At 38.3% G+C, this 19,097-nt stretch overlaps 1 protein-coding gene across 3 annotated transcripts in view; it reads left to right on the forward strand.

Moving 5' to 3' along the window:
- The first annotated feature begins 7,322 nt into the window (after positions 1 to 7,322).
- LRCH3 (leucine rich repeats and calponin homology domain containing 3) overlaps positions 7,323 to 19,097 on the forward strand; it is a 112,822-nt gene continuing 101,047 nt past the window's right edge. For all 3 annotated transcript variants that reach the window (XM_065876052.1, XM_065876054.1, XM_065876053.1), the window contains exon 1: positions 7,323 to 7,584. In XM_065876052.1, coding sequence (XP_065732124.1) covers positions 7,323 to 7,584 — 262 coding nt within the window. The remainder of the gene's footprint in view (positions 7,585 to 19,097) is intronic.

Raw genomic sequence — 19,097 nt, forward strand, 5'->3', positions numbered from 1 at the left:
AACAATTCTCTATTTGACTTCTTTGGTTTCTCATGCAGCAGAAAGAAGGCGGAAAGATAGAAATTGATTATTTTTATGATAGTGGTATTTAGGATCTCATCACCTTTGCCCATTGTTTTACACTTTGCCATGGTAAATCTTGGTCTTCAGGATTTGAAGTAGGTCCCTTTGTTGCTGTCACTTATTCTTTAATAGTGTTGATGTAATAAGTGCAATTGACTTTTCTTCATTAGGGATATAAAAAAATTATTAGAATTCCAGTTTGGGGGTTTAAGGTTATGGGAATATCTGAACTTGGTTCATTTTTCAAATGTTAGGTTAATCCTCCAGAGTTTAAGGATTAAGTAAATTAAGGATTACGTAAATCCTTAATGCTGAACTTTTAACAAGAAATGTGACTCTAGGCATAGGCTCAGTTTAAAATGTTAGTGTTTTTAGTGTTTGAAAGCTATAAATGGGTGTTTACAAGGTTATCTGATAGCCTCCTCTGAGGAAAGTCTAGTGTAAAAATCTGATAATTTGTGTTTAGGAAATGAAGAAAGCATGAGAGGAAGTAGCAGGTGGAAGACAGGTAACTGAGGAGAAAAACTTTAAAACCTAGGTCACAGGTATACTGTTTGGATTTAGTGTAGTCTTGAGTCTGGTGTCCACAAAGAATTCTTCAAATGATATTTAGAATAATTACAATTTTAAAATGGATTGAGTCCCTTAGATATTTTGATAGTAAAATTAGCCATAAAGCCCTAGACTTCTTTTTAGAGAAATTAAGCTTTAAGTTTGCTAAATTAAACAGTATACAGCTCTAAAAATAAAAATGTATATGTCACCAGGTAAAAAGTGCAAAATGATAATAGAGTTACATTATAACCTTGTTTTGTACCTTTGCTTCTGATTTCTTGTATAAAGTTCAGGCATTTATGGTGAGAAGAGGGTTTTCCCCCCACACTCTGGAGGGTTAGGAGGAGTTAGTTCGTTGTGCCAAGCTAGTGCTAAACGTCCTTAGATGGTTGTAAATTATAAGTTAGGGTATAATGCCAAAACGCAGCAAAATAGACTACACGTTACAAGTTTGGTCATTTTGAAGCTTAACTTTTTGGTTTGCTATAATGTTGAAACCTCTAAGTAGGTGTTAGTTTCCAAACAGTGTATTATTAGTGTTGATTTTCCCTGTTAAAAAAACACGAAACATTAAGTTATGGCTCCTGCCTGCTTTGCGGTGTGTACTAGACTTCATTGTTGTCTCTCATGCTCCTTGGGTTACTTGGTTTATGCTAGCCACGGAAAGCTATCAATAACAGTTTCCTGCTTATACCAAAGAATTAAATCTGATCCTTAATATCTGGTATTTTGCTTGTAAGTCTACTGATAAGGGATTATTGGAAGCCAGTCATACAATTTGAAAGTAAACTGTAGTCTCTCCATAGGCTGAGGACTCAGTGCAAAACGTTTTTGCAAGTATGAATGCTTAGATTCGATCTATGAACAATACATTTTAGACTGGTTGAGAATTACTGGTAACTTATTTTGAAGCAAAGGAAAAACAACTGAGCACGAGTTTGCTGTCTTTAGAACAGTTTGTGGAAATATGGTATAAAGATGTTTTCGTTTTCTTGTTATTTTAAATATTATTGTACAGAGCTATTATTAATGCCTTTTTTTAATCTTAAAAATTGCCCCAAATATTGATATTAAGTGTATCAAACAAAGTGTCTTTGGTATATTAAACTTTTGCTCTTCATGCATCTGTAATTCATTTTCTTTTTAAATACAGAATCTTGCCTTTGTTACAGCCAAATTAAAATTCTTGAGTGCTAACATGTTGTATATAAACAAAAGAATATGCTTTTTTGGAGGAAAATTTTCCCTTCTTGGAATGTGGTTATAATTATCCTTTTTCAGTTCTTAAAGCTTTTTTTTGTTTTTTTAATAGGATGCAACTTAAATTTCCCTTTGCATCAAGGTGTATCCAAAACATTGATGCAGTGCATCACAAAATGAAAGTTTATATTTAATGAGGAGATGCTTTACACTGTACTTTTTGGCATTTTTTGGAAAAGTTGCATTTAGATTTATTCTGAAGCTGTTCATTTTTAACAAATAAAATATTACAGGTCTTACATGGTTTATTCTTAGCTGTAAAGATTGAGTTGTGATTTTTAGATTGTTCTGTGTTACAAAGAAGTTTGTAATGACTATAATTTTTAGGGTTTGAAAAGCTACCTACCAATTAAATTGGTAAATCAATCTAGACTCATATTGACCTCCCACTAACTACCTTCTGACTATTTCATTCATAGCTCCAACAGGAAGTAGCCAGGAGGAGTTAGAATAGAGAATTGAATTTACTTAGAATGCAGTATATTAGGCTGAATGAGCCTTTAGAGATCATCCAGCTTAACCCCTCTTTTTACATCTTGGTTCAGTGAGACCCAACTTTTCAAGACTTGTGTGTGGTAGAGTCACTTTTTAAGCTCAGATCTTTTAATTATCAGTTCATAATAAACTTCCTGTGAATTGGATACCCACAGAAAGTAGTGGAATTGTGTGTGGCTTGTCAGATACCTAAGAATTGGTAGTAGCCATGCTTTAGCCTTTGTAGCACTGTAAGTAAATACACTCTGCCAGTGATGATTGTGAGATTTCATCACTTTGGTATTCCAATGAGGTAGACCTATTAGAAAAGGCCAGTGCTCCTAATCAAACATTATGTATTTTTTTCTAATAGGCATAAACTTCGCCACAATTTTAATTATAAGCAAATCATAAAATACTTCTGGGCTTCCCTGGTAGCGCAGCGGTTGAGAGTCCGCCTGCCGATGCAGGGGACACGGGTTCGTGCCCCGGTCCAGGAAGATCCCACATGCCGCAGAGCGGCTAGGCCCGTGAGCCATGGCCACTGAGCCTGCGTGTCCAGAGCCTGTGCTCCGCAACAGGAGAGGCCACAACAGTGAGAGGCCTGCGTACCGAAAAAAAAAAAAACTTCTAAGTTCGAAGAAACTTAGACTTTATTGCCCAGTGGTTATTTTTTGTTATAATAGATAATGTATATCATATTTTGCTCTCATAGCTTTGTAATTCACACAGCATACACAGTGTCAGGGTAACTTTTGTTCTGATTTATATTACTCTAAGGAGATAAGAGGAGAGGAAATAGCTGACTTTGCACTACAGAGAATGAATACCATACATTCTGAATGCAGGGAGTATTAGGGCAGAAAATGATTCCTTTATTTGTGATCAGTCTACCTTCAAAGTTTCATCAGAATTACATGATTACTTGTTTTTTGCCACTGTAAAAAAAATGAAGCATGTGATTTAAGCTTTCCTTAAAATCAGGTTCTTTTTGCATAATCAGTTTGGAGTTGGCCCCTTTTTAGAAATGATAACAAAAACCCCGAAGCATTTACAACAAGAATTTTGGACTATTGCAGACCATTAATAGGGATTTAAAGATTTGTTTATAAATTGTTGGCTTCGAATGTTTCTTTTTTTCCCTGCCATTACAGTTTACTTTCTATCTGAAATCTGTTCAGCTAAAAGCTTGATAAAACAAGGAAATGTGATACCACTCTGGAACTGAAATTCCTTTTTCTCAATGTATTTGGATGAGGTTTACTATTGTTTAAAGATGAATAGGAAAACTGTTTCCCTAGTGTGTATGTGTTTAATTTCTACTTCCACTTCTGTTTTCCTCTAAGAAGAAAATCACATTGTCTAAATTTTCTTGTATAAAGTTTTAAAAAGTCAACTATTAGTGATTCTTATTAAAGGAGACAGAAAGGGTAAGACCAAACATTTATTGAATATATTCAACAAACCAGTTTCTGTGCTTTATATTTGAAGAGAATGGGATTGGCCAAGATTTTAATCCTACTGCTTTGAGTTTATAAAGTGAGACCTTAAAGGAGTAGCCATAATATATTTCTAGTGAGTGAAGGTAGGGAAAGGACTTTATTTCTGCATGATGGGAGATGCAGAGCTGGAGAGAGTTACTGAGATTGGAGTGAAACTCTTGTCCCTAGTGTTCAATGAGTAAACTTTCAGCCTGTAAAATACACAAGAAGAAGCAGGGAAGTTCTCTATATTATTCCTAACATTCAGTAACCCCCATTGCCTATTTTTTCATCTCCTGCTTCCAGACCACAGAGCAGTAGTGGAATAAGTTATAAATCTTTGTATCCCTTTTGCTCACAGCCCTTTTTTTTTTTTTGCGGTACGCGGGCCTCTCACTCTTGTGGCCTCTCCCGTTGCAGAGCACAGGCTCCGGACGCGCAGGCTCAGTGGCCATGGCTCGTGGGCCCAGCCGCTCTGCAGCATGTGGGATCTTCCTGGACCGGGCACGAACCCGTGTCCCCTGCATTGGCAGGCGGACTCTCAACCACTGCGCCACCAGGGAAACCCCGTCACAGCCCTTTTGCAGCTGTTTCTCATCACTTCTTTTATTCATTACTAGACTCTGGTGAATGCCCTACAATGACTCCATTTCTTTTACCTCATTCTCACAAGATGATCTTGTCCCTTGCTTTATGTAGAATATTGAGGGAGTAGGATGAGAATTCCCTCATATTCTACCTTTACTTTGTAGATGAAACTACAAATCCTTAGAAGGCTCAAATTTAACTTTTTTTTTTTTTTTTTTTTTTTTTGCGGTACACGGGCCTCTCACTGCTGTGGCCTCTTCCGTTGCGGAGCACAGGCTCTGGACGCGCAGGCTCAGCAGCCATGGCTCACGGGCCCAGCCGCTCCGCAGCATGTGGGATCTTCCCAGACCGGGGCACGAACCTGTGTCCCCTGCATTGGCAGGCGGACTCTCAACCACTGCGCCACCAGGGAAGCCCCAAAATTAACTTCTTGATCTATCTTTTCTTCCAGCCTTTATGTAGGACTATTTCTCATATATTAATAATAGTATATATATAGCATCTTCATTTTTCTTGTATCCACAGGCCTCTGCTTTGGCCTTCAAATATCTACACACTTAATGTCTACAGATATTTTGGCCTTAATGAGACCCTGTTCTCAAAAATTGTAATTCTTTTTTCTCCTAACCTCCTCTGCTGTATTAGCACATAAACTCCTATTGATACACTCAGCCTAGGATATGGAAGATAATTATATAGAGTTAAACATATTAAGGACCTTAAAATCTAATTGGCTAGACAAAGTGACAAAAGTCTATAAACTTGGTCAGAAGTTCAGAGACCAGGATTAGCATGGTATGTTGTAATTATAATGAGATGTGCAGGTAGATAGGAAGAATGAGGCCATATTGTAGAGAATTTGTCTGAAGAATTTGGTGTAAATGTGGAAGGTAATAGGTAATCAAATATAGATGACATCTGTGCATTTTAAATATCTGGCAACTTTCTATAGCACTGTAACATTAATATGGAATATATGGTTATGCTTTTAATTATTGTGGTTGAAATAGCTCTAAAAAATATAAAATGAGGACCTGCTCTTTAAATAGCTTAAAGTCTTTCTAAGAGTAAAAGAACAATTTTAGGAGTCCAGAATAACAGAAACCAACTCATGCATTGGATAAATGTTACTTGCCACGGATGACCATGTTCATAAGAGACATTGAATGAGGAACTTGTTGATGAGGAAACTAGAGCAGAGTATCAAGAATTCACAGAACAGGGCTTCCCTGGTGGCGCCGTGGTTAAGAATCTGCCCGCCAATGCAGGGGACACGGGTTCGAGCCCTGATCCGGAAGATCTCACATGCCGCGGAGCAACTAAGCCTGTGCGCCACAACTACTGAGCCCTGTGCTCTAGAGCACGTGAGCCACAACTGCTGAGCCTGCATGCCACAACTACTGAAGCCCATGCGCCTAGAGCCTGTGCTCCACAACAAGAGAAGCCACCGCAATGAGAAGCCCGCACATGGCAACAAAGAGTTGCCCCTGCTCGCCACAACTAGAGAAAGCCCACACACAGCAACAAAGACCCAACGCAGCCAAAAATTAATTAAAAAAAAAACTTCACAGAACAACTCTCCGAGCAACCAATACTAATCAGCTTTGGCACTGAGATTAAACATTTTTCCAATCTTTTCCATGTAGGAGTTGGGTAAGTGCTAATCAAGGTTTCATTGAAGAGCTCGACCTTGAATGATGGACAGGATCTCTCTAACCTTATTTTCTTTTGCTCTCTGACATGAACTTTTTGGCCTGTGGCAATGTTCTCCACAAGAACCATTATAAATCATACCTGGATGTGTTCATGCTGATATTCCTTTAAATGGATTTCATAATTACATAATAATCTAGGAAAAACTGACATTCTATTTCCCACAGAAAATACTAGTTGATTGTAGGGGAAATTTACATCATTTAGCAGGAATGGCTTAAATGTGTGAAAGAAACAAGAATATGCTGAAGACTGGTTGCAGTATATGTGAGGTCTAATTGGTTTAAAATGAAGTGGTGGGAATTCCCTGGTGGTCCAGTGGTTAGGACTCCACTGTTTCACTGCAGAGGCTGCGGGTTCAATCCCTGATCTAGGAGCTAAAATCCTGCAGGCCACGTGGCATGGGCAAAAAATTTTAAAAAAATATTTAATCAAATGGAGTGGTATTTTCTACTTTTTCAGTAACTGAATGATTTAAAAAAAAAAAACTTCAGTTCTATATTTCCCACATGTAGATTATGGTCAGATCATTTTCTCTTCCTTAATTTTGGTTCCAAACTAAAATTTTAGACTTCAATGCCGTTCACCCAGCTTTGTTCAACAAAATTTTGCTTAAAGAACAGGTACTATTTAGGGTGTTTGTTTTATTTTCCTTAAGAAGCTATTTTGTACAAGGAAGAAGGTTTATACAACCCTTTCAATGAGAATTATGAAGTTTGGGAGCCAGGTTAACACTTCTTTTTCCCTCAGGCAATAATAGTTAATAAATCCACAAGTCTCCATTAGGATCATTTGGCTTATAGAATGACAGAAGTCGAACGTTTCTCCTCTCACTGCCAAAGTTTCTGGCAGCAACGGTGTTAAGCCTTAATATTTAATCCTCCAGTGTTGAGGAAGGAAGGTAGAGAAATTCTGGTGAGAAACGTTGTCTGGAAGATTTTTTGTGGAGGCATGTTAGAGAGGCTGCTGGGAGCCTAGAGTAGGGAGCTGCTCCAGATTTGTGAGTTCCGTTTTAATTTCCCTTGGAAACCTCACGTGGGCGGAGGCCAGCGCCTGGATGTGCGGGGCTGCACTGAAGCCCTGCCCATCAAGGGACCCGTCCGGGGTCTGTAAGCCCCTTTCCCCGCCCACCCATCATCTGGCCGCGCATGCGCTGAGCCGGCGGGCCGGAGAGTTGTCGGCTGGGAAATGGCGGCCGCGGGCTTGGTAGCTGTGGCTACTGCTGCAGAGTACTCTGGCCCAGTAGCGTCGGGAGGTAACCTCTCTGTTGTTAACTGCGGCCCGAACTCCGGGGCAGGCCCAGGTCCTGGCCCGGGCTCATGGAGCCGTTCCCTCGATCGAGCGCTGGAGGAGGCGGCGGTAACCGGGGTGCTGAGCCTGAGCGGCCGGAAACTGAGGGAGTTTCCCCGGGGAGCGGCCAACCACGACCTGACGGACACCACCCGGGCGGGTGAGTGGGGTGGGGGGTATCCCTGCCAACAGGAGGCCCGGGGCGCGGTCGGAGGCCGCCGCAGTCGATGCGGAGAATCGCGGGTCGTTACGTTAACTGGTCCCATTACTCCTGGTCTGGACCCGGGTACCGGGGAGAAGCCGACTGCCCCAACCCACCCAGCCCTGGGGCCTGCGGGCCAGACCCCGAGCCTGGGGCGAGGCGGACAGCAGCATCTCTTGAGAAAGAGGGCCATAGGGGACTGATGGGGAGTGTTTTACTCTCTTAGAAAATTAACTTGTGCCGCTGCTGAGGTAGACCCTTGCTCCGCCCCGGTTTTTGCAGGCCCTTTCGTATTGGGGATGCCAAATTGACTTTACTAAGATTTAGGTTTGTAACACGCTCTTAATCGGAGTCGCATTGGTCGCTGCATTGTCAGGAAAGCATGACTCCCGCATAGGCGTTTTTTCCCCAAGAGTTGTTGTTTTTAGTGTGAACCCGAACGCTTTAACTTTTCTTTCTCCCCTTCGTCTAGGTGAGTTACCAAATGTACTTGCAAAAATAACGAGAGCTCACCTTCAGACTCTCACTTCTTTCCTCTTTCCTCAGGCCCCCTTAAAAAAAGTTGAAGGAAGAAAACTGTTTAGAAAAGATGCATAGGTTGCCTACCGTATCTGTATTTAATGCTTTTTAAAAACAAACATCAGTTTGCCTTATACATATTTTTTTAACACAGAAAAGAAAATAAATTAGGTAGTATTTGGTTTTCTTAGTTGTAGAGAACAATGGTTACTGAGGTGTTCAACGTAATATGTTTCTCTTGTGTTTAAAATATAGCTTTCTCAGGAAGTAGATTAAAAACAGTCAATCCCCGTATATATATATATATATATATATATATATATATATATATATATATATAAGGTATGGTATGATGTAATTTTCATATACCTTTCCTAAGGTGTTAACTTCTCCTATGTTTGTGCACTTATTAAAGATTGCTAAGTATTACATATGATTCACTTATTTTAGAATGATAAGCAAAACTGTTACACTACTTCAAGAAACTATTCTTTCCAAAGAAACTTTTGCTCTAGTGTAAAATGGAAGGAATCAAATACCTATTTGTTTAATCTCTTTTTGGAAACAGTTGTACTGAATATAGTTTGTATTTTTTAGTGAACGACATTAAGATTAAATTTTCTTGCTGTTGTAAATATGAGCAGCCACTTGGCTTTTGCATGTATTCTGAGAGACAACATCTAAAATTGTCATTCATACCCCAGATTTCGCGATTCTGTTCAGGAGATGGCTATATGGCATATGACTGTTCAGGAGATGGATAGCATAGTGATTTCATATGGGCATGAGTCATTCCAGTATTAGTACATTAAGCGTGGAGTTAAAGAATACGTTGATCACAGGAGTTTATCTGGCTCACTGTCTTAGCTGCTTTTAAATAGTTCTAGGACCAGTGTGTTTCGCCTTTAAGAAATATTTTTTTAACTAACAAAACCCAAAGGCATTTATGAAGAATAATAAGTAATCTCAATGAATTTTTTCCTTACTATGCCCTGAATTTTTAATTTGTTATTATCCACACTTATTTTTATTACTTTAATAGTTTCTTTATAAACCAAATTTTTTGTAGGCTGACATTTTATCTGGCCAGAAAAAGTGTAGAGGGGAAGAAAAAGATTACAAGGTACTTTATAACCTATTAGACTAGATTCATTTCTAGCATGTTAGAAATATCACTTATTAAGTGTAAGAAATTTTTGGCAGACCTTGGTAAGTACAAAAATACTGAAATATTCTCTGAATTATTTTAAAGAGGTGATGTGATGTGGATAACATCATTGATTGAGTTTTCGCTGTTTACTATTCATTGGTAGGTGTTTAAAATACATTGCCTTGTTAAATGCTCAACAACCAATGGATTAAATATTATTATCCCTCATTTACACATGAGGAATCACTCAGAATTTACAGATGAGTCACTCAGAGAGAATCATATGAATAATATTAGTGGTAGAATTTCAGCCTGGTTCCATCTTACTCTTTTCTCTCCACTATGCCACACAGCCTTTTTACGTACAGCTAGATATTACCATTCCTGTTTTTACAGATAGTGAAACCAAGGTTGGGAGAGAAAGATAATTTGCTCAAAGACCTGTAGCTAAAGGCCAAGGAAGGTGTTGTTAGCCGGGATTTGAGCCTAACTGAAATCCTGTTTGAGGTAGCTCAAAGACCTGTAGCTAAAGGCCAAGGAAGGTGTTGTTAGCCGGGATTTGAGCCTAACTGAAATCCTGTTTGAGGTAACTCCAAAACCATAGACTACCTGTTACACAGGGTACTTTGAATTCAGACCCAACTTTTGTTAGCTAAAATGTTTTGTTTGGGCCCTATAGAAAATTTAAAGCCAAAAAAAGTATTTGAATGTTATATTAAACTTGCCACACAGTCTGTTCTTTCCTAATGTATAGAATGTATCTGGGAGAGCTGCTGTCCTTACATTTTAAGAAACAGCACATATTACCCATACCATTTATAACTTGACATGATTAGAATTCATCATGCAGCATTTTTTTGAGGTTTTCCCCTCCTGTTTGTTTTAAAAGGTAGATCTTTAGAAAAAGGGAAATATTTATTTGGGAATGAGTTACTTGATCCAGTGAACAAGGAAAATCTTAAAAGAAATCATGAAAGACTTTTGGGGGCAGAAAGGTTGTAGCTTGGATTTGGGGAGGCAGAAATGAGAAGGAAGGCCATTCCAGGCAGTGGAATGGGTCCCACCCCGACACAAGGGTGTGCACATAATTCAGGGTTAGCTAGTCAATGTAGTCCATCCCTCTGGCAACAGTGATGGTTCAGAGATAGGCACATTTTCCTGTCAGCACATGAGAGAGTTAATTTTTTATTGGAACTATTGAGAAAGAGGCATGCTTTGAACTCTGGGATTGCTGAGAGAATAGAATGTGAACCTGGAGCTTGCCAATAAATTGAAAGCAGAGCCAAAAGATGGAAAGAGTGAGGCCAAGTTCTGATGGTAACCTTTGAACTTTTGGATCAATAGCCAGGCCTTAAGTTAGCGGTATCCTTGGACTTTCAAATTATGCAAGCTAATAAATTTCTTTTATTGCTTATTCTGAGTAGACTTTTTGAAACAAAATAGGAGTCGTGACTAATACAGTGAGACTGCTCTTGATGAAGTTGTGGGGAGGTCAGCTTGATCAGAATAAATGGTTGGATTAAAGAATATGAGAGCTATCTTTTGCATTTGAGGCAGCTAGATTGATGATAGGTTTGGAGGGAGAGTAGTCAACAGTCATTCATTCAACAAACATTTATTGACTAAGGGATTTTCAGGTGTAGATATACAAAGAGGACCAAGACACTCCCTGTCCTCAAAGAACTTAAGGGATCTAATGAAATAGAATAAATAGATGTAAAGATTATTTGAATTGTCTAATAATAGCAAAACTTTATGTGTAAGGCATTATGCTAGGTAATACAGTGGAAACAAAAACAAGAAGAGACTCTAACCTGTAAGCATTAAAAATCTAGTAATTTGTTTGGCCGGCTGCAATAACAATCCAGGAATGAAAAACAGATCACATTGGAAGATAAAAGTGTACAAATGCTGACTGAATTTATTTTTTTTTAAAGAGACAGAATGCATCAAGTTGACTGAGCTATTAAACCTGTAGGACTAGGAAGGTGGTAATGCTACTGATAATAATAATAGTGAACATTTATTGAGCTGTTAGCATATTCCAGGTATTGTACTAAGCTGTATATATAAAATGCACATACAACAACCATGAGTTGTAAGTACTAGTTTTAACCCCATTTTACATATGAAAAAATGGAGACTTGAGATTAATCTGATCAAGGTTACACAGCTAATAAATGACAGAACTGGGATTCAAATTCAGATACATCTGATCCTGAAACTTCTGTTTTTGATAACTAAGCCACTGACAAAGAAGTCTGCTACACAGTTTCTTTAGTTTGCCTGATACCTTTAAGTGTCTGGTAGCACATCTAGTTAATCTTTAGCAGCAAATAGAAATGTAAATCTGGAACTTTTAAGAGTGAAGTTAGAACTATAGCATAAATTTGAGACAGTCATAATGAAGAATTTATCTGATTCTTGGAGAAAGAGGGTCACTGACAACCGTGGGGTACACCAGCATTTAAAAAGGCAAGAAGAGGAATCAGCCTGAGAAAAATCCATAAACAAAGTTTTGTAACCAGGCCTGTACTAGAATTAGGAGAATCCTAAAGCCAAAGGAACCGTAGTAACCATCTTAAGTTATTTTACAGATGAGAAGCAGTCTCAAAGATTAAGACTTTGTTTAAGATTATATGTAGTGAAGTGGTGCTGTTTTACAGAAGGCAAATAGGGTCATAGTCGAAGGTGTAAGAAATCTTTTCTGAATGGAAGATTGAAAACAAGGAACCAAGGATTCAGCTTTGGGAAAAAGCCTGTGGTTGATGGCAGACAGGGAAGACTAAGATTACACAAAAAAAGGAAACAAATTGAGATGTAGTGGGTGAGCCAGGGTAACACAGTCTTATTGAAGCCGTGAGCGTTAAGGCTTTAAAGAATTGGGGGGGGTGGGGGGGTGGAAAAAAAGAACTGGGTACTTATTTCCCATGTAAAGAAGAATGAGGAGTGCCTGAAGGCATTTAATTTTTCAAAAAAGCAATCTGTAAACCACAAAATTATGGTTTTGTTAGTCTTGGAAATATGCACTGGAATGCCAGGTCTTAAGTGGAAATCATATTTTTCTTGGATCCTTATTTATGTATATTTTGTATCAACCACAGTATATGTACTGTGAATTTTTCTACAACAGTGCTGTCCAATATGGTAGCTACTAGCCGTAAGTGGTTATTAAAATTAAAATAAGTTAAAATTTTAAAATTTTGTTCCTGGGCTTCCCTGGTGGCGCAGTGGTTAAGAATCTGGCTGCCAATGCAGGAGACACGGGATCAGGCCCTGGTCCAGGAAGATCCCACGTGCCGCAGGGCAACTAAGCCCGTGTGCCACAACTACTGAGCCTGCGCTCTAGAGCCCGTGAGCCACAACTACTGAGCCTGCGTGCTACAACCACTGAAGCCCACGCACCTAGAACCCACGCTCTGCAATGAGAAGCCACCGCAATGAGAAGCCCGCGCACCGCAACGAAGAATAGCCCCCACTCACCGCAACTAGAGAAAGCCTGTGCGCAGCAATGAAGACCCAACGTAGCCAAAAATAAATAAATAAATAAAAATTTTAAAAATTAAAAAAAAATTTGGTTCCTTAGTTGTACTAGCCACATTTCAGGTGCTTAGTAGCCACATGTGTCATATTGGACAGCACATTAGACAGACCTATTGTCTGTTATGTTGGACAGCACAAATAATAGAATTTTTTCATCACAGAAAGTTATATTGGACAGTGATGTTGGGGCATACTGCCCTGAATAGAATTGAAATTTTCTTCAGCATTATTTATTTTTAAGTCATACTTCTTTGGGCAGTGTCTTTCTATATCCGTGAATACAATAAGCCACCATGGTCACTAGAAATGAAAACACCTAAATATGTTTGAGAAGGCCAGAGGCAAAGGGAGGAGGTAGCAGCAAATGGGGGCTCAATCATAATTACAAGATCTTTGCTAGCATCTCAGGGCTGGGAGGGGATATATAATTTTTTCTTTTAGAAATATCTTGTTAAAGGCTGCTGTTAAAGCATGTCATCTTTGTTAATAGGGGCATTAACTATATATCTGACACATTTATCATCCACTGAGTATTATGTGTTCAAATCAGGAAGCTTCTAAGAGCCTTAGCAATAAGAAAAGAGTAGAAAACACCAAAGCTAATTTTATTTGATTAATCAGACTTTCAATTTAGTATACTTAAAAATCATTCCTTCCGATATTGAGTTGTACATGCTCATTGTAGTACAAAAAGTTATAAAGAAGACACTAAAGATCATTTGTAATTCCACTTACCAGAGACAACTGGTAATTAAGCCTGGTTTGAAGTCTTCAAACTTTTTCTTCATAAAATATACATTCTTAAGGGGCTTCCCTGGTGGCGCAGTGGTTGAGAGTCCACCTGCCAATGCAGGGGACATGGGTTCGTGCCCCGGTCTGGGAAGATCCCACATGCCGCGGAGCGGCTGGGCCCATGAGCCATGGCCGCTGAGCCTGCGCGTCCGGAGCCTGTGCTCCGCAACGGGAGAGGCCACAACAGTGAGAGGCCCACGTACAGCCAAAAAAAAAAAAAAAATATATATATATATATATGTATATACATACACACATTCTCACTTTTTAAAAACTAAAAATGGGATCATACAAAGGCTGTTTTATCATCTAATATTTTTTCACTACATGAGATACAATATCAGAAGATATAGATCTGTAGCATAATTTTTAATAGTAGTCCACTATAGATATACTGTCTTTTAATTGACCCTCGTGACACACTTCGGGATTGTTTCGACTCACCATTACAAATGATATTGCTGAGAGTAACTTAGTGCGTATGTCTTTGCAGACTTGTTTAATTATTTCCTTAGGATAAATTCCTAGAAATATAACTGATTGGTTAAAAGATAGGCACAGTTTTAGGGTTTTTTTAATACAGATTGTAAAATTGTGCTTCCAAAAGGGTTGTTCAGCTTAGATTTATACCAGTAGCACATGAGTTGTCTTTACTTTGCACCCACTGATTTTATTCTTTTTGATCTGTGTCCGTCTGATAGATGAGAGATAATATCTCCTTGTTCTGTATTCAGTGCACCTTGAAGAGTGTAATTTTTACTACAATAAGAAAGTAGTATATAAATACAAGGGGAAAATATTCTATTTTTTTCTACGTCCTTTTGTCATAGAACCAGCTGATGACAAACAATCAGAAGCTCTTTGTGCAAGTATATAAACTCCTGTATATTTAATTTGAATTCCTTTGTAATTGTAAGAGTAACACATATTTATTATAGAAAATTTAGAAAAACAAAATACACAAGGTAGAGAAAGGAAAAAAGGAATAATACTACTGCATAGATAAATCACTGTGAACATTTTGACATATTCTTCCAAGTTTTTTTTTTTAATGCATGTATGTATATATTGAAAAACATGGTACCAGCTTTTTGTGGTTTGCTTATTTCCACTTCATAGTATATTAGAAATATTATGTCATATCTATTAACATTTTCTTATCATAGAATTGTAATGGTTCCAGAGTATTTAATTGTATCTTTGTACTTAACCAGATCCCTTTTATTGGGCATTTAGACTATTTCTAATTTTTTATTGTTATAAATAATACTATGAACACTTTATATATATATCTTTGCTTACATCTCTCATTATTATCTCTTATTGGATAAATTCCTAGAAGTGAAATTGTTCTAACAAATTATATGCAACTTTTAAAATGTTAAGTAAACATAATTTACAAACAAAATTACAAAAGCAGTTACTCATAGAAACAGTGTTGCATATTGTATGTAATTCAACTAGGTTTATAGGCCACCCACAAAAAAAGTAATTTTTTTCTAAACACGAAAGTCAGCTTAACTCACATTTCATACCTCTTTATACCTAAAAACCGTGATCTCCCGCATGTCTCTCTCTCTCTCTCTCTCTCTCTCTCTCTCTCTCTATGAAGAGTGTGTGTTAATGACACAAATTTTTATTGAAGTACCTCTAATCTCAGAGAAGATCTGGGGTATAGAACTTGAAGTTGCCTTAATAGGGAACTTGAAATTTGAAGGCTTGGAATTTTATTAAGAATTCTACCCTATATTATATGTTCGTGCTTGTTTTAATACAAATCTGGCTTCAAATTACCCACCATTAAGGAAGACCAAACCAAATAAGTTTCTATAGTGTTATTCTGTTGCTTTCTGTAATCCACCTCTCCCCCCACCACCCCCCGTATGCTAGTTCCACAAGTATAGATATAATATTGTATATACTACTACTCTTTATAACAAGGTTTCTGTGGAAATACGCATATTGAATTGCAATGTGGGATGCTAAGAACACATCTCAGGAAACAACATTTATAACTCCCCTCTTATAGCTTTACCTCCTGTTTGGAATGAGAAATCCTAAAGCTCTAATATAGTCTCATCCACATGCTTCTTCCTTTCTCTTCTGCTTGAGGAACAGCACAATTTTTATATTGTACTGACACAATGGAAAAGACTTAAAAAGATTACTTCCCCGCCCCCACTCCCCTCCCCTCCTGCAACAGACACATGTTTTATAAAGAGAAGCAGAGACCATGGGGAAGATCATGGCTGTTGGGTATAAAGCCATCTGAAATAAGATTTAAATTTATCTTTGGGGAAAAATCTGACCTCAACTGTACTGGCATTGTTTTTTAAATAGGGAGGGTAAATAGTAGGATGGTGCCTTTAGGAGGGGTGAGAAGATGTGTTATAGATCATCACAAAATCAATGTTGAGACTAGAAGAATGGCAGCAGTGTTGGGGCCAAGGATTTGTTTCCTAGGGTTCATTTCCTTTTACCGTGGCTGTATTTGGGGGCTAGATGGTTAATATTATCGCATATTATAACGTGAAATAGGACTTTTGAGTAGTAACATACGTGTTCATTATTTTTTCAGTTCATTTATGAAGCAGTTATTCCACTGAAGCTCGGAAGAAAATATATGGTTAATATGGTAATTCACAAAAGGAACATTATTTTGAGTTCCTAAAGTAGCCAGTGATATCAAATGCAATGCTACTAATTTTAGAATCATAAAACCAGTCCTAAAAATTTAAGGCATTTCCTTACTTTTAACTTTCTCCCTTGCTCCTGTAAATTTGTAGATTTTTATTATTTGAAGGAAATGTTAAACCAAGGATTTTAACTGGTTAAACATATTTCTTACAAAAACTAGGTAATTGAGTTTTTTTCATTAAAAACGGGTTTTTAAAAATGACCTACAATCATAGAGAGTGAAAATATAAGCCACAGAGTAAGAGATTTCTAATAAATACAAAAAACAAATGCTATCCAGAATATGTATAGAATTTCTACAAACAAGAAGATAACACAATAGAAAACTGAGAAAACACTTCAACTGGTACTTCACTAAAGAGGAATTACAAATGACCGATAAATATGTGAAAACCTGCTCAATCTCATTAGTAATCAAGGGAATGGAAAATAAAACCAAACTGAGGTACTTCTCACAGATTGACAGTACCAAGTACTAGAAAGAAAGTAGAGTTGTCCCTCAGTATCCTCAGGGGAATGGTTCCAGGACCCTCCACAGATACCAAAATCTACGGATGCTCAAGTCTCTTATATAAAGAGGGCATAGTATTTGTATATAACCTATGCACATTCTCCCATATACTTTAATTCATCTCTAGGTTACTTGTAAGATTTAATACAATGTAAATGCTGTGTAAATAGTCGCTGGTGCATAGCAGATTCAAGTTTTGCTTTTTGGAACTTTCTGGAATTTTTTCCCCAAATATTTTCAATCCAAGGTTGGTTGAATCTGCAGATGCAGAACCCACAGTTACTGAGGGCCGACTATAGAGAGCTGGGGGCACTCATACAGTGCCAGTGGGAGTTGAAACATACTTAGTAAAGTTGAAAATACACATACTTTGTAAGCCAGAAATTCCAGGCTCTGAGGTACATACCCCAGAGAAACTTGTAGAAGTACACCAGGACATATGTATAAGAATGTTCATAACATTGTTCGTATTTGACAAAATAGAAACAACCCAAATGATCATCAATAGAATGGGTAAATCAGTTATGGTATATTTATGTGATTTCACAGCAGTGAAAATGAATAAGCTACAACTGCATGTAATTACATAGATGAACCTTGGAAACATGTTGAGCAAGTGAAGTATATGACACTATATATGCAGCACAAATATATTTAAATAAAGTTCAAAAACAAGCATAATCATTCGTAAGTGCTAAAACTAAAAGCGCAAGGAAATGATTACCATAAAAGTTAGGATAATGGTTACTTGTAGGTGAAAGGGAAAACGTTAGAGGAAAGGAGGCAGTGGGTTAAAGGTGCGTGTATTTCTGAAGTACTGAAAATACTCTTTTTTTTCCTTTATAACATTATTTTTTCTATGCCATTTACTTGTTGCTTTTTTTATTATAAATTTATTTATTTTTGGCTGCATTGGGTTTTTGTTGCTGCATGAGGGCTTTTCTCTAGTTGCAGCTAACGGGGGCTACTCTTCGTTGTGGTGCACGGGCTTCTCATTTGCGATGGCTTCTCTTGTTGCGGAACACAGGTTCTAGGTACGTGGGCTTCAGTAGTTGTGGCACGTGGGCTTCAGTAGTTGTGGCTCGTGGGCTCAGTAGTTGTGGCTCGTGGGCTCCCTAGAGCACAGGCGCAGTAGTTGTGGCGCACGGGGTTAGTTGCTCTGCGGCATGTGGGATCTTCCGCAACCAGGGCTTGAACCTGTGTCCCCTGCATTGGCAGGCAGATTCTTAACCACTGTGCCACCAGGGAAGCCCGAAAATACTCTCTTCTTTAACCTACATTCATCACCTATATGGTTGTTAACTGTATACTTGTTTTAAAAATTGTATATTTATGGTTTATTTACTTTTTTCATGTACTTCTTTATTTAGGCTTACTTATTCATTCTTAACTCGTGTATTACTCATAGCACCTCTTCTTTTTTACCTTCTCTTTTTCCATCTCCTCTCTTTACCACCCCCCTTCCCCAGTCAGGCACTTTTCTTGCTTCACAAAGAACAATATTTTTTACTGTCACAATGAACAATATTGTCTTTTTTCATACTAGATTGGGAGCTTCTTAAAGAAGGTATATTAGTTTTCTCTTGCTGAATAAAAAAATCATTATAGACTTAGCAGCTTAAAACAACATTCATTTATTACCTTACATCTCTTTAGGTCAGAAGACTGGACTTAGCTGAGTTATCTACTCATGGTCTTACAAGACCAAAATCAATGTGTGGGCCAGGCTGAACTCTTTGTTTGTTTTTGTTTTTTTTTTTTTTTGCGGTACGCGGGCCTCTCACTGTTGTGGCCTCTCCCGTTGCGGAGCACAGGCTCCGGACGCGCAGGCTCAGTGGCCATGGCTCACGGGCCCAGCTGCTCTGCAGCATGTGGGATCTTCCCGGACCAGGGCACGAACCCGTGTCCCCTGCATCGGCAGGCGGACTCTCAACCACTGCGCCACCAGGGAAGCCCCAGGCTGAACTCTTATCTGGAGTCTTAGGGGAAGAATTTCCCGGATCATTCAGATATTGGCAGAATTCAGTTCCTTGCAGTTATAAAATTGAGGTCCCCATTTCCTTGCTGGTTGTTGTTTTGGGGCTGCTCTGAGGTTCTGGAAGCTATCCACATTCCTACAACATGGCCGCCTCCACCTTCAAGCCAACAGTGGTGTGTCCTGCTTGGAATCTCTGACTTCTGCTATCAGCCAGAAGACTTATTTGATGAGATTGGGTCTAGCCAGATTATCTCTTTTTTGTTTAATTCAGAGTCAGTTGA

The sequence above is a fragment of the Phocoena phocoena genome, chromosome 4 (assembly GCF_963924675.1).
Source record: "Phocoena phocoena chromosome 4, mPhoPho1.1, whole genome shotgun sequence".
In the NCBI taxonomy this organism is placed as follows: domain Eukaryota; kingdom Metazoa; phylum Chordata; class Mammalia; order Artiodactyla; family Phocoenidae; genus Phocoena; species Phocoena phocoena.